At 35.1% G+C, this 14732-nt stretch overlaps 1 protein-coding gene across 4 annotated transcripts in view; it reads left to right on the top strand.

Moving 5' to 3' along the window:
- The window catches only part of igf2bp2a (insulin-like growth factor 2 mRNA binding protein 2a), a 98360-nt gene that overhangs the window by 61187 nt on the left and 22441 nt on the right, over positions 1-14732 (top strand). For all 4 annotated transcript variants that reach the window (XM_056464717.1, XM_056464716.1, XM_056464715.1 and 1 more), the window contains exons 5-9: positions 1432-1495; positions 3221-3508; positions 5855-5989; positions 6070-6192; positions 12817-12952. In XM_056464717.1, coding sequence (XP_056320692.1) covers positions 1432-1495; positions 3221-3508; positions 5855-5989; positions 6070-6192; positions 12817-12952 — 746 coding nt within the window. The remainder of the gene's footprint in view (positions 1-1431; positions 1496-3220; positions 3509-5854; positions 5990-6069; positions 6193-12816; positions 12953-14732) is intronic.

The raw sequence follows: 14732 nt of genomic DNA, 5'->3' as shown, positions 1-14732 counted from the left end.
ATTACTATTGTTCATTATATATATGAATAACAAAACAAATAGCATTTCTATATGAATAGAAAGTATAATAAATACAAGTGAAGTGTTTGTTTCTACCTTGACTTGCATGTAAATAAAAATATGGGTGAGTCAAGAAAATTTTTCAGAAAATTAGGTAAATTTTTCAGGTCAACAATTGCGACTCAGCAATGTTTAACTTACAAATACCATCCAAAAAATGTAATGGTATGGCGTGTGCACTGATCTAATGAAATAAATATGATCACAGTAGTGCAGCGCTAGGTCTCTTTGTTTCTCAGGGCTAATAGTATGATGTGTCTTCATCGGTGACGCTCATTGTGTTTGAGATTGATCGCTTGAGCTGCTTTACAGTGAGGCTTTGTGGTGTTCTTCATGTGTGAAGCTCTGGATTTCTGCCAGTCGTCCCACTCAACTTCCTCCAGACAGACTGTCTGGTCCTCCAGGCACACACAACTACATCTGATCGATACAGTGGAATACTGTTACTCTTTAAAATGCCATATTGTCTCTGCAGTGGCTTCTGTCTGTAATTACTGAAATGACCTTTGTGAAATATTATTATAATGTGCCAAAACCTTTCTTTAGACTGATTTTATATTCTTTGAAGATACTCTTCAGAGAATGTAATACAGTTTGACCTTTAAGAGGTGTAATCCAAGTGTTTCCTAAACTCCATGATGCTTTGTGTGAATTATGGGAGTAACATCCATTAAATTGCAAACAAATAGTGAAGTGTTATTTAAGAAACTGGGTACAATTCCCCTCACAGTTTAAACACAGAAATAAAAGGTAATTCTTATTTGAATAAACAAATTACATTCAGCAAACCATGAATAACCCCAAATTTTGTCTTATTATTTACACTTAAAACTCGAAATCAGTTCAAGATGACTTTTGGTTGCTGATGATACGAGTATTAAATGAGTTTGATGCAGCTCACCTTATTGCATGCCTAGCCTATTTGTATGCCATATCCTGTATTTATAGTTAGAAAACATGCTTGTGTACACTTTTATTTTACGTTGTCTGTGGTGTGATATGATGTCACAAACAGAGTTTTAATTGAAATATATATAAAACACATGAAATATTCATTTGGACTGATGATAGTTGGTGCATGTAAACATAGCCATTGTGTCTGTATTTAGATGCTACAGAGAGCTTTGATCTGTGGACGTCAGGGCTGTTTTGTGCTTGTCCTGTGAAGCACACATCTGGCCACGGAATAGCAATCCTCATTTTCTATGCAGACACACTCAAGTGGCTCTTCATAGCACTAGTGTAAAACTGTTTGTTTGTTTGTCTGTGTGTATCTGATACAGCAGCACGCAGTCTCACATGCTTATGAATAAAAACAAGGTCCCTGTTTCTTAATACGGAATTGATTTCGTTTGCTCTTTCTTCTTGCAGTTAACACTGACACTGAAACTGCAGTGGTGAATGTGACATACTCGACGAAAGAGGAGGCTAAAGTGTAAGAACCTGAAGCATTTCTTCTTCATTTTAAAATAAAGATGTCATTTAGACATTCATTTGTTTTGGCATAAAATAACTGAAAAGGTGCTAGGATTTTCAGACATATTTATATACATTTTTAGACAACACCGCACCAATGTTTTCTCTTCAGAAAGTTTAACTTTAATTTACTAATTGAATTAAATGTAATTAAATTTATTTGGTGGAATGTCACTGACCTTTTAAACACACACACACACACACACTTGCATATATACATTCATACATACACCAACTGGCCACTTTATTAGGTACACCTTACAAGATCTGGTTTGGACCCCCTTTTGCCTTTAGAACTGCCTTAATCTTTTGTGGCATAGATTCAACAAGATACTGGAAATATTCCTTAGAGATTATGGTCCATATTGACATGATAGCATAACCCAGTTGCTGCAGATTTATCGGCTGCCCATCCACGATGCGAATCTCCCGTTCCATCCCAAAGGTACTCTGGGTACACTGTGGTGGGATGAACATGGTCAGCAATAATACTCAGGTAGGCTGTGGTGTTGACACGATGCTCAATTGGTACTAATGGGCCCAGAACGTCCCAAGAAGACCAGCCCGTCTGGCATTAACAACCATGCCACGTTCAAAGTCACTTAAATCACCTTTCTACCCCATTCTGATGCTCGGTTTGAACTGCAGCAGATCATCTTGATCATGTCTACATGCCTAAATGAATTGAGTTGCTGCCATGGAATTGGCTGATTAAAAATTTGCGTTAACAAGCTGTTGGACAGGTGTACCTAATAAAGTGGCCGGCGAGTGTATGTTACTCTGAATGACTTATTTATTATACTTTTTGTTTATTTATTAATATATTTCTTATACTTTCTATTGATATAAAATTGCTTTTATTTATTTTTGCTATATTGTCTTTGACTCACAAAAGATCTTGACAGAAAATTACTATTGGTTGTTTTATTTATATATATATATATATATATATATATATATATATATATAACAAATAGCATTTCTATATGAATGAAAAGTATAATAAATACAAGTGAAGTGTTTGTTTTTACCTTGACTTGCATGAAAATAATAATATGGATCAAGAATCTTCTATCATCAGTGCAACATGTTTATGTACAATATGAAACATCCTTAATTTGACATATATTCATTAAACTATTTAAAGAAATACAGCATTATACAGTTTTAATATATTCTAAATGATTTTTAAAATTTGCTGGTCCTAAGGATAGTGACAATTAATGGCGCTAAATGATAATGAAATAGTATTTTGGGGCCAAGCTGTGATTTTGAGGGCCTAAGAGAGTATTTTAATATGTAGTCATCTAATCACTCCTGTTCTAAATTTACATGACAAGATTTTTTGAAATATAAAACTTTTGTTATACTTAATTTTGGTGGATCAGTTTAAATACACCAACGGAAACAGCTGTATTACCTACCCTTTGCTTCGATACTATTATTTTTTTGGGCCATGTCAGATAAAACACATCAGTGAATCCTATATTATTGTCATACATTTTAATACATGGCATGTGATGCAGAAATCAAAATAGTTCCCTTTATCTGCAAGTTTTCCACATCGATATATACTATTCTGTTATCATACTGCCTAGTTTTTGAGCTTTGAAACATACCAGCTTTACTGATTGTAAAAAAAAGTCATTGTTCCACTGATAATTGTCACCATCTGTGTCTTCAGAGCTGTGGAGAAGTTAACAGGACAGACGTTTGAGGATTACTCCTTTAAAGTGTCTTATATTATGGATATGGATGCTGCTGCGGCTTTGCCTGCGACCCGGAATCGCCGGGGGGGAAGGACCTCACGGGAACAGGACTCTCAACCCGGGACGTCTGGAGGCTCCCTGGGATCCCGGCAGAAACAGCCAGATTTCCCACTGCGCATGCTAGTGCCTACACAGTTTGTGGGAGCCATCATTGGCAAAGAGGGGCTCACAATCAAGAACATCACCAAACAGACGCAGTCGAAGTGAGTAGTGTTAATAAGAGAATTATGAAGAGTTTTTCTGTGTGGAGTTTGCATATTCTCCCCAAGTTCACGTGGGTTTCCTCTGGGTGCTCTGGTTTTCCCCACAAATCCAAAGACATGCGTTATAGGTGAATTGAATAAACTAAATTGGCCGTAGTGTATGTCTTTGAATGTGAGAGTGTATGGGTGTTTCCAGTACTGGGTTGCAGCTGGAAGGGCATCCGCTATGTGAAACTTATGCTGGATAAGTTGACGGTTCATTCCGCTGTGGCGACCCCTGATGATTTAAGGGACTAAGCTGAAGGAAAATGAATGAATGAAGAGTTAATGTGGTGTACTGCAAAAAAAGAATAAAGAAATAAAAATGACTAAAAAGGCGACATGGTGGCTCAGTGGTTAGCACTGTTGCCTCACAGCAAGAAGGTCGCTGGTTCAAGTCACAGCTGGACCAGGAGGCGTTTTTTAGTGGAGTTTGCATGTTTCCTGCTGGTCCCACAGTCCAAAGATGTGCACTATAAGAGAATTGGATGAACTAAAATTGGCTGTAGTGTATGAGTGTGTGTGAATGAGTGTGTATGGGTGTTTCCCAGTACTGGGTTGCAGGTGAAAGGGCATCCGCTGCGTGAAACATATCCTGGAATAGTTGGCGGCTTATTCCGCTGCAGTGGCAACCTCTGAAATAGAGACCAAGAAAAATGAATGAGTGATAAAAAATGACAAAATTTTATCATATAAATAATTCTATAATATATTGATAAATGTGATACTTAAAAATATAACATGTTTTTAATTCTTTATTTTGGAGTAAAAGTACAGTAAATTCTGTCATATTGGGAAATATTATTACAATTTAAATGAACTTTTTTTGTTTTAATATATTTTAAAATGAAATTAATTCTGGTTGTGGGTGAATTTTTAGTCAGTTTTTGATCAATTAATGCATTCTTTTAAAATAAAAATATATATTTTATAAAAAGAAAATCACACTGACTGTTAACATTCAAACAGTGGTTAACATAGAACTGCTGCAAACAAATATTACGCACAATATTATATTTTACATGAAAATAGAGTTTTCAAACACAGAAACTGCCTAATCAAATGCATTGATAAGTTCACCAGTATATTTTACACACTAAATATAATGAAACTGTCTAAAGAATCATAATTTTCTATGACAAAATATGTACATTTATGGCACAATGCTAAAAAAAATCTTCTGAGTAGTTCCTGTATTTACTTCCTATGCCAACACAAAATCGCCAAAACATAAACTAGTCATTTTTGACCCATGCTATTTTGTATTCCAGTAAATAAACCTATAATGTTAGCAAGATTTTAGATTCTAATTCTAAATTCTACATTCCACTGATTGTCAGTATTATGCCAAAACAAATAAGATTAGATAAGAGAAGTAGATAATTCAAATAAGAGATACAAGGGGTTTAGGTATGTGGGTGTTCAGTTTACAGAAAATGAAAAATCTGATCAAAAATCTTTACAGTATAAATCAAATATAGATTATGATTGTTGAAGCTACAGACGTTACTCAGCCCAAACAATAAGAGATTTTATTTTATTTTTCATTTTGATTTAACCGCAGATCTGAATGCAGTTACTTTAAGATATAAATAGTGAATGGATCCAATGTACTGATACACATAGACAGATTTCTTTCACTTGGCTGTTAACATACAATTAAGACTCATTTGAAGGCTACTCACCAATGCGATTAAATGATCATTATTTTATGCATTTGCAAAGAACAAGAAAACTTCCAGGAGAACTCAATTCAGAGTATATGCGCTTATTTTTCAGGCCATATTGAGTGTTTATAAGTCTTGCATTTGGATGGTTTTAAATCATTCAAATGTTCAAATTCACAATGTTTACAAAGATTTGAAATAATAAATCAATTAAATCAATAAATTAATTTTGTGATGAAAACGATAAGTTTTGAGTCGTCGTGTAGGTTATCAGACAGTGATTATTATCAAGCACAGACATGTTCCTACAGTATATGCCAGTGGGGACTCTCATAGATGTAATGATGTTTCAACTACACAAATCGTGTATATTCTATCCTTCTACCCTAACCCTACTCCTAAATCCAACCCTCACAAAAAAAAAAACAATCTACATTTTTACATTTTTAAAATACTTAATTCTGTGTGATTTATATGTATATTTAATCTAAATTTTGGCTCATACGGTGACACAAGTCTCCATGACTCGGTGTGCATTGAGGTTTAAGTCCCCACCAGTATATAAAAACAAGAACACACACAAGTCTCTCATGAAGCTTAGATTGATCTCTGTTCAATATTTATTTTCCTTTCCGGAAAGGGTGGACATCCATCGCAAGGAGAACGCAGGAGCGGCAGAGAAACCCATCACCATCCACTCCACCCCTGAGGGCTGCTCCACCGCGTGCCACATGATCATGGACATCATGCAGAAAGAGGCTGTAGACACAAAGGTGTAAGTCTTAATCTTCTGCAGTCGCTGTGTTTCATGGAGCTCTTTAAAGGTGGCCTTTAAATGTGGTCTTGCTCCTGTAGAACTGAGGATATTCCTCTGAAGATCCTGGCCCACAACAGCCTGGTAGGAAGACTGATCGGAAAAGAGGGCAGAAACCTGAAGAAGATTGAAGAGGATACAGAGACCAAAATAACCATCTCCTCGTAAGTATCTGCTGAATTTGATAGCTTTCCCCAGGGAAAATATTAGGCAAGCTCATGTTTTTAGCTATAATTGTTATTTTAGAATCTTATAATGTTTTGTTTTATTTAAATTAAAGTTCCCCTATTATGAGTTTTTTAAAGGTTCCTTATTTTGCTGTGTAGGTCTCCTACATGTATAAAAAATTATTATAATTTAATATATTACACATTACAGTAGGGTCAGATTACAATTATGACTTTGATGCTATGCCATACTAAGGTGTCATGACACTAATAAACAACAAAAAACTAAATATACACACAAATGTATATAGATTAGGGATGCACCGGAATAAAAATTCTGGGCTGAAACTAAGAACTCAGATGAAATTGGTGAGCATGTGTGGTTTATGCATAGATACGTATATATGTACATAAGCAGGAGATCCACAGAGCGGAATATTGGGCTATTTTACACTTTGATTGCAGAACATGCGCAAGCTAGTTGACAGTGTGCTCAGCTGCTCTTGCACTTTGGTCAGTACAGCAACAGACCCCTCTTGCTCAATGAAAGCCATTAAAATGAATAGGTTTCATAGCACAGCTCTTTCTGTGTCTGGTTTGAAAGCTGCTTCAAATGACACATAGTGATGATGGCTCGAGGAAGAGTGAAAATAGTTTAGCAGTGTAGGCTTTTTTTTTGGCTCATATTTTTGGACATTTTCTTGTTTAGCTGAAAACCAAGCCATTTTGGGCTGATAATCTTTAAAAATTAATTGCGTTCTTAATATATAAAGTATATGACCCAACATATATTCATCATTTTGTTTTCAGCTTAGTCCCATTATTAATCAGGGGTCGCAACCCATCACTGGGAAACACCCATACACTCTCATTCACACACATACACTACAGACAATTTAGCTTACCCAATTCACCTTTAGTGCATGTGTTTGGACTGTGGAAACCGGAGCACCCGGAGGAAACCCACGCAAACACAGGGAGAACATCCAACCTCCACACAGAAATGCCAACTGACCCAAGGCTCGAACCAGCGACCTTCTTGCTGTGAGGTGACAGCGCTACCCACTGCGTCTCTGTGCTACCCCACAAAGTGGAATATTTAGCCATTTTAAACTTTGCTCGCAGCACATGCGCAAGCTAGTTGACGCTGTGCTCAGCTGCTCTTGCACTTTGGTCAGTGCAGGAACGAACTCCTCTTGCACAACAAAAGCCATTAAAATGAATGGGTTTCATAGCACCGATCTTCCTGTGTCTGGTGTGAAAGCTACTTCAAATGACATATAGTGTTGGTAGCTCGAGGAATAGTGAAAGCAGTGTGCTGAACATTGCTAGACAGTGCATTAGCATAGCATAGCCTTCATTTTTTAGCTCATATTTTCAGACATTTTTCTCTTTCAGCTGAAAACCAAGCCATTTGGGGCTGGTAAGTTTTAAAAATTCAGTGCATTATTAATATAGAAATATATGATCAAACACATAACTTAGAATTCTTTGATTTATTTATTAAAAAACTCTATAAATGACCTACTGCCCACATACAACATTTTATATTAATAAAGGCCAATTCCACAGGTCTAGGTGGATAAATATTGGTCTGTGATACAGGCTAGACAACTGGCATATACTGTAGATCTTTGCAATATCGTTAAAGTTAAATGAAAGGATAAAACAAAACCAAACAATAAACAGATATTACTACTGTTTTTTATTAAGAAATTGTGTTGCAAAATGTAAAAGCTTCATTTAATGATTTGTTTGAAGACATGAGCTGGAGTGAGATAGATGACTAAAAGTTTGTAATGATATATCACTGTAGATATTTGTATTTCTGTTATCTAAAAAATAAGAAATAAAGATTTCTCCCTTTTTGTAAGAGTTCAGTATTCTCTGATTGGTCCCATGGTGGCAGGTCATTCCGCTGTGGTGATCCCTGAATATTAAATGGACTAAACCAAAAAGAAAATGAATGAATGAATGGTTCCATGGCCATACTTCTCTGATTGGTCATATATTGCACATCTATGGTGATTGGATTACTGACAGAATTTCAATTTCAGCTTTCTTTCTTTTACATTTATTAACATAAGATAAAATGTTACAAGCAGTTACAATTGTATTGGTTTTGCCGTATCAATCTGATCCTTAATTCTTTTTCTTTTGGAAGTGAATATAAAGATTTGCTTTCACAGCATAGAAAACAGCATCTTCTTATCATGCCAGCAAGCTACAACTGTAGTATTTGAGGGTCATAGCTGTTATTGTTTATTGGCAGCCATTAAGAACCATAGGCTGACCTTTTACGTAAATTTACGTAAGTTTGTGCAGGAAGTAGGAATTACTGATGACTCGTTTCAGGAAAAATTCAGAATCAATTCCTACTTTCAGGAAGCCAGAAATGTATGTTTCCGTATCCTTGAGGTTCACAGACAATTATATAAAATGCTACATGGATATTATCGGAAAGCACTATTAGGGCACTTAAAAACACGACCGCTCTTGCTTGAAATGCTGTGTTTTGTATTTGAAATATTGATTGTAGCATGACCTGAGCGTGACATTTTGTAACGGGCTGTTAAGTGCTGGGATCTGGTGCAGAGCAGCAGGGTACAGGTGGTCTTATGCATTTACCAGAAATAAATAATGTGTGTGTTGATCACACAGATAACTGAGGAAATGAGTCAGCCAATTAAGCCCCAACCAGGACTCCTGACGTCATTGCTTTGACATACTTCAAAAAACAGCCTCATTTACCAGTGCTCATCAGTAGCAATAATAACTTGCTTTTTAGCCAGAGTACCAATTTTTTCCAGGTGGAATCTCAGAGTTAGTGTATTCTTCACTGTAGAGATGCAGTAGAAGCTCACTTGATATTCAGCACAGAAACAACATTGCAATGATATAGTGCAAACAGCGTGTGTTATGCGTTTCTGTGGCCTGCTTAGATGCCTTTTATCCTGCACTCCAATAACAATCAATCAATCAATCTGTCACGATCACCAGTGAATGATGAGTAATGAGAATATTCGTTATCACCAGAACTACAAGTCTGACACTATATGAACTACAACTCCCATCATGCACCTCTCACACACCAGTTCCGGTTCACCCATGATTGCACACACGCACAGCTGATACTAAGGACTAATTGCCTGGACTATTTATACACATCACTTTGACACATTTCTTAGTCTTGTTGTTTACTGTTACACTACTAAGCGTTCTGGTCTAGTCTTTTTGTGTTTGACCCGTGTGTTGTTTCCGTTGTTAAGTTGCCTGTATCGACCTCTTTGCCTGTGACCTTAACTATGTTTCTGGATTACCCTTTATGTTACTGTTTGCTTCTGCTTGTGACCATGGACTGACTACTCTTATTAATAAAACTGCACATGGATCCTTATCTCTGTTGTCACCCAACTCAATCAATCAATCAATCAATCAATCAATCAATCAGCATGGCTTCACGTTGCCTTTTAATGTAGCTATTAACTTGATAATTTGTTATAGTTTCAGTTGATTCTGCACTGCCATTTTATTATTAATATTATTAATAATAATAATAAAAATGATGAACGATTGAAGTGTTTTATTAATTAATAACACAAATCAACATATCATATGTACAATATAATAAAAATATTAATAATAATAATAATAATAATAATATTATTATTATTATTATTATTAGGCCAAAAATATCTTTTGAGACTAACGTATTATCTCAAAACAAAAATGTTCTAATTTTAGTCAAAGCAAGTAGCTCATGGAAATAATATTTAGTATCTTATATCAGAAACTATATTTCAAATTGTTTCCCCACTTGCCTAACCACCCTCCTGAACACTGTCTTGACTATTTTTTCGGTTTAGATACAGGCCAGAAAAATCTAATATTGGCTATTCTTAATTAAAGTACGCCAAATGTAAATCCAACGGTTTCTCTCAAAGAATCTTGGGAAAATGACCTTGGTGTTGGCTTTCCGTAAGAACAACGGCAAGATATTTTAGAGATGGTCCACTCCTCCTCTATATGCGCCAGACATGGCCTAATGCAGTGTAAAGTGCTCTATAGGTGAAGTTTTAGAAACTTATTTCGTGAGGAGCATATGATATAATTAAGCACAGCTGGATTCTCATCCGTAATCAGTAATAATCCAATCAGATTAATCCAAGCTTACAATAAATAAACCAATTTAACCTACTGCCTTTCGTTTTGAAAGAATCCCCCCTTCACCCATCTCCTCCTTCTCTTCCCTTTTCTAAGGGGAGATCTCGAGACCTACCTGATCTCGGACCCCCTTTACAGTATATGCTTATTGACCAGGCAGGAGCCCTGGGCTCAATTATCTCCGAGCTCAGGGTTCTCTCCCATGACAGCATGCTATACCTGCTATTAGTACTACTGCTAACCATGTTTTGGAGTTGTCCTCAATTGATAAATTTCTGGTCCAGTGTTATTGATACACTTAATGAAGCTATTAACATAGATCCATTCTAGACCTTAACCCCTTGACTGCCCTTTGTGGTATTTCAGAGAGAGATGACTTGACTGTTTCATCTTGCCAGGTTATTGCTTTATCTACTCTTTTAGCTAGACGAGCCATTCTTATCAAATGGAAACAGGTACTTCCTCCATCACATGACATATGGATCCGAGAAATCTTTAGCTGCAAAAAACTTGAGGAGTTATCATGCTTGGATCTCTCAAATGTTTTTACAAGACCTGGAACCCTGTTTTAGACTATATCAAAGGCTTACCCTGTTCAATTGATTTCAGCTCCAATACACAGTAAATAAATGGAAAGAGGAAATATTGACTCCTTAACACCTTTTTTTCCTTTCCTTTCACTTTTTTATTCTTTTATTGTAAACTTGCTCAATAATTATAATTTTTTTAATTAATTAAATTTTGTTAATTTATTTATTATTATTATTTTATTATTTTTTTTTCTCAGAGGATATGTTTGTTTTTGATTTACAAATGTTATTTATTTTATTTTGAAGTTATATGTGGAAAATTAAGAACAGGGTTCGTACGGGTGCTGGAAGTTCTGGAAAATGCTTGATTTTTAATAAAGTATTTTCAAGGTTAGAAAAGTGCTTGGATTTTGGACAAAGTGTTTGAACCTGCTTGAATTTAAAATTGTGACTGTTTTGGTTGCATTTGCGCCTGTATTTTTATTTATGCGAGCTCAAAATATATTTGGGAGTGCATAAAATTGTTGCCGCCGTGCACTAAAAATGCCAAACGCAATGATCAGAAATTGTTTAAAACAGTTTACAAGTCAACTTGCTGCAGTAAACAAAGCCCGCAATGCCTGCCCCGCCTTAAAGCTCTTCTGATTGGCCCACTGCTCTTGAACGCGAATGGATTTGTTAATATCAGCTGTCAAACACTTAGTCAATGCCTTCCGTCAAATGAATACAGAGCTACAGCCGCAAAAATGTAAAGGTCTAGGTACGAGAGAATGAAAAGAACACTGACAGATTTCGTTTTAGAAACCACCTAAAGTTACAAATAATGGCACATCTGATTTATTTATTTATTTATTTTTATTTTTTGCCATTTTTGGGGGTTTATCTCAATAAATCTATGCCCCAAAGTATTTAATAATTTAAGTTGAAATGCCATATTGTGTTTTTTTAAAATAGCAGAATGGATTTATATATATAAAAGTACATACAGCATATATAAATGTAATTTAGCGTGGTTGTTGGAAAAGCATAAAAATGCAACTTGAAAGTGCTTGAAAAATGCTGGAATTTAAAGTTGAAATAGATGTAAGAACCCTGAAACAAAACTAAGACAGGTCTGTAATTTGTCCTATGTTGTATTGTATACTTTTATGTTTGGTCTTGTTAAACACAAATAAATACCAAAAAAAAAAAAGAAATCATATTTCTATCTATTTGATATATCCACTATCGATTTGATTTTAAATCAACTTGATAGTGGAGGCTCTTTTAAGTGCAATTAGCAAATTAATGAATAATAATAATAATAATAATAATAATAATAATAATAGTAATAATAAAACAGGGTATCCGCGGGATCTCTTGGATTTCAAAAACCCAATATTAGGTCCTAAAAAGTCTTAAATTCACTGAAATATTGTCTTGTAGGTCTAAATCATTTTAAACGGGTCTTAATTTTCCTTTGTTTATGTAAGGCTACCCAATCGATCCAAAACGCATCCAATCACCAACAACACATCTTAATAAAACTTTTAGCAAAACTACTCAGAACTAATATTATAACTGTAGTCTGTTGTGCAAACATTTTGTTTTTTTAAGGGTTTTTTAAAGTTTTGGCTGTTTTGACACATTATTTAAAATATGTGGCTAAGATATGACTAATTAGATTTTATTTCTGCTGGGTCATTAGCGTCCATCCCTATATAATTCTGAAATTTAATTCTTCATGATGTTAAAAAATCTTAAATTTGACTTGGGTAAACCTGGAGCAACCTTGTAAAAAGATATCGACCCATTCAGGCTGATGTAATTTACAATCATTGTGTGATGTCAGTACCAAATTAGTTACGTTTAATTCAAAGAGAGTAGTCATATATTTCTTAAACACACACCAGTTCACTCACAGTTTCTTGCTCATTTCTTCCCACAGTTTACAGGACTTAACGATTTATAACCCGGAGAGAACCATTATAGTGAAGGGGAGCATCGAGGCCTGTTGTAGGGCTGAGGTGGAGATCATGAGGAAGCTGAGGGAAGCCTATGAAAACGACGTTGCTGCTATTAACGTAAGTGTTTGTGCTTCTACTATTCCACTATCTTTGATGTTGATATCAATAAGGCTTTCTTCAGAAACGCTGGCTTTACATTAATTTAGTCAAGCTTGAGTCAGCATCCTACAGAAGATGACGAGACTTTCAGAAGGCCTAGCTGTTTACTGGTGCTGAGTTATTGACTGTGTTTATAGGAAACAGCCTTGAGTCAGACCATCCCCTGCTGTGCATTCAGAGAACGCACTGTCATCCTGTCAACAGACACGCACGCACATGCACACCATTTGCCCTGTTTACTCGCATGACGTCACGCCGCCTGTGCTGAAGACTGCAATACTGCAACAATGGCATCATCATATTCGTTTACACTGTCGCATCGTTTCGTCTTTTGTGAGTCATTTGTTTTGCGGAAGAGACCTCTTTCAGGCGAGCAGATTAAATGTATGCAGTTTCGTTTTTACTCACGCATTAGTCAGTGCCCCGTCAGGCGTACGGTAAATTATTCAAGTGCTTTTGCGAAAGTTTTATATGTTTGTGAGTGAGAAACATACAATAAAAATATTATAAATATTATCTGCATCAGCTTTTATTGTTAAACATTGCCTGTGGCCTCCCCCATGGCGCAGTACTGGGTCCAAAATAATTTCAGCTTTATATAGATAATATTAGCAAAGTATTCACATTTGCACTTGGGAAATTTTAGTAAGCTAGTTAAAAATGGATAAATTAATAGGTGGTTTGATATAGAAATATTAAAATTCAATTCAAGTTTATTTATATAGCCCTTTTATAATGTAGATTGTGTCAAAGCCGCTTAACATAGAATAAAATGAATTAAAATGTTAATTAAATGTTAATAAATCTAGATTGATGTTAATTGGTAACAGATAAATGGTGTGGTTATAAAAATAGTTAATGACAAAAAAGTTTCTTGGTGTGATAGATAAATAGATACCGGAAATCTCACATACAGTATCTGTACTACAAATCACTTCAAATTACTTTACAGTAAATAATTGTAAGAAAGTTTGAGGCAATAAATGGATGTATATACTTATAAATGACTATATAAATACTTATAAATGGCTATTACACTGTAAAACCCAAAAAGTTGAGGTAACTCAAACCATTTGAGGAAACCGATTGCAATGAGTACTGTGAACTTAATCCATTTGAGTTAATGAAGCAATTTGAGCACAGTAAAACCCAATAAATGAAGAGAACTCAAACCAACTGAGTACTGTAAAACCCAATAAGTAGGCAACTCAAACCGTTTGGGGAAACCGATTGCAACAAACCATTTGAGTTAAAAACTACTCTATATGAGGACTGTGAACTTACTCCATTTAAGTTGAAGTAATGAGGTATTTAACGATTGCAACAAACCATTTAAGTTCAAAAACTAATCCTAATGAGTACTGTGAACTTAATTCATTTGCGTAAATGAAGCCATTTTAGCACAGTAAAACCCAATAAATGAAGAGAACTCAAATCAACTGAGTACTGTAAAACTCATTAAGGCAACTCAAACCGTTTGAGGAAACCGATTGCTACAAACCATTTGAGTTAAAAAAAACTAATATATATGAGAACTGTGAACTTAATTCATTTAAGTTAAAGTAATGAAGTATTTAATTAACTCATTACCTTCAACACTGAGTTAAACAATTTTCAGTAGAACTAACTTTCAGTAAATTTTGAGTTAACTGCACTCATTTCATTTGATTAAGTTTACTGTTGAGTTTTACAGTGTATAAATAGCAATTAGGATTATTCATAACACTGGAGCATGTGT

The sequence above is a fragment of the Danio aesculapii genome, chromosome 9, assembly GCF_903798145.1.
Source record: "Danio aesculapii chromosome 9, fDanAes4.1, whole genome shotgun sequence".
NCBI classification, from domain to species: domain Eukaryota; kingdom Metazoa; phylum Chordata; class Actinopteri; order Cypriniformes; family Danionidae; genus Danio; species Danio aesculapii.
The sequence above is the reverse complement of the archived record's forward strand: the minus strand, read 5'-3'. Positions and strand labels throughout refer to the sequence as shown.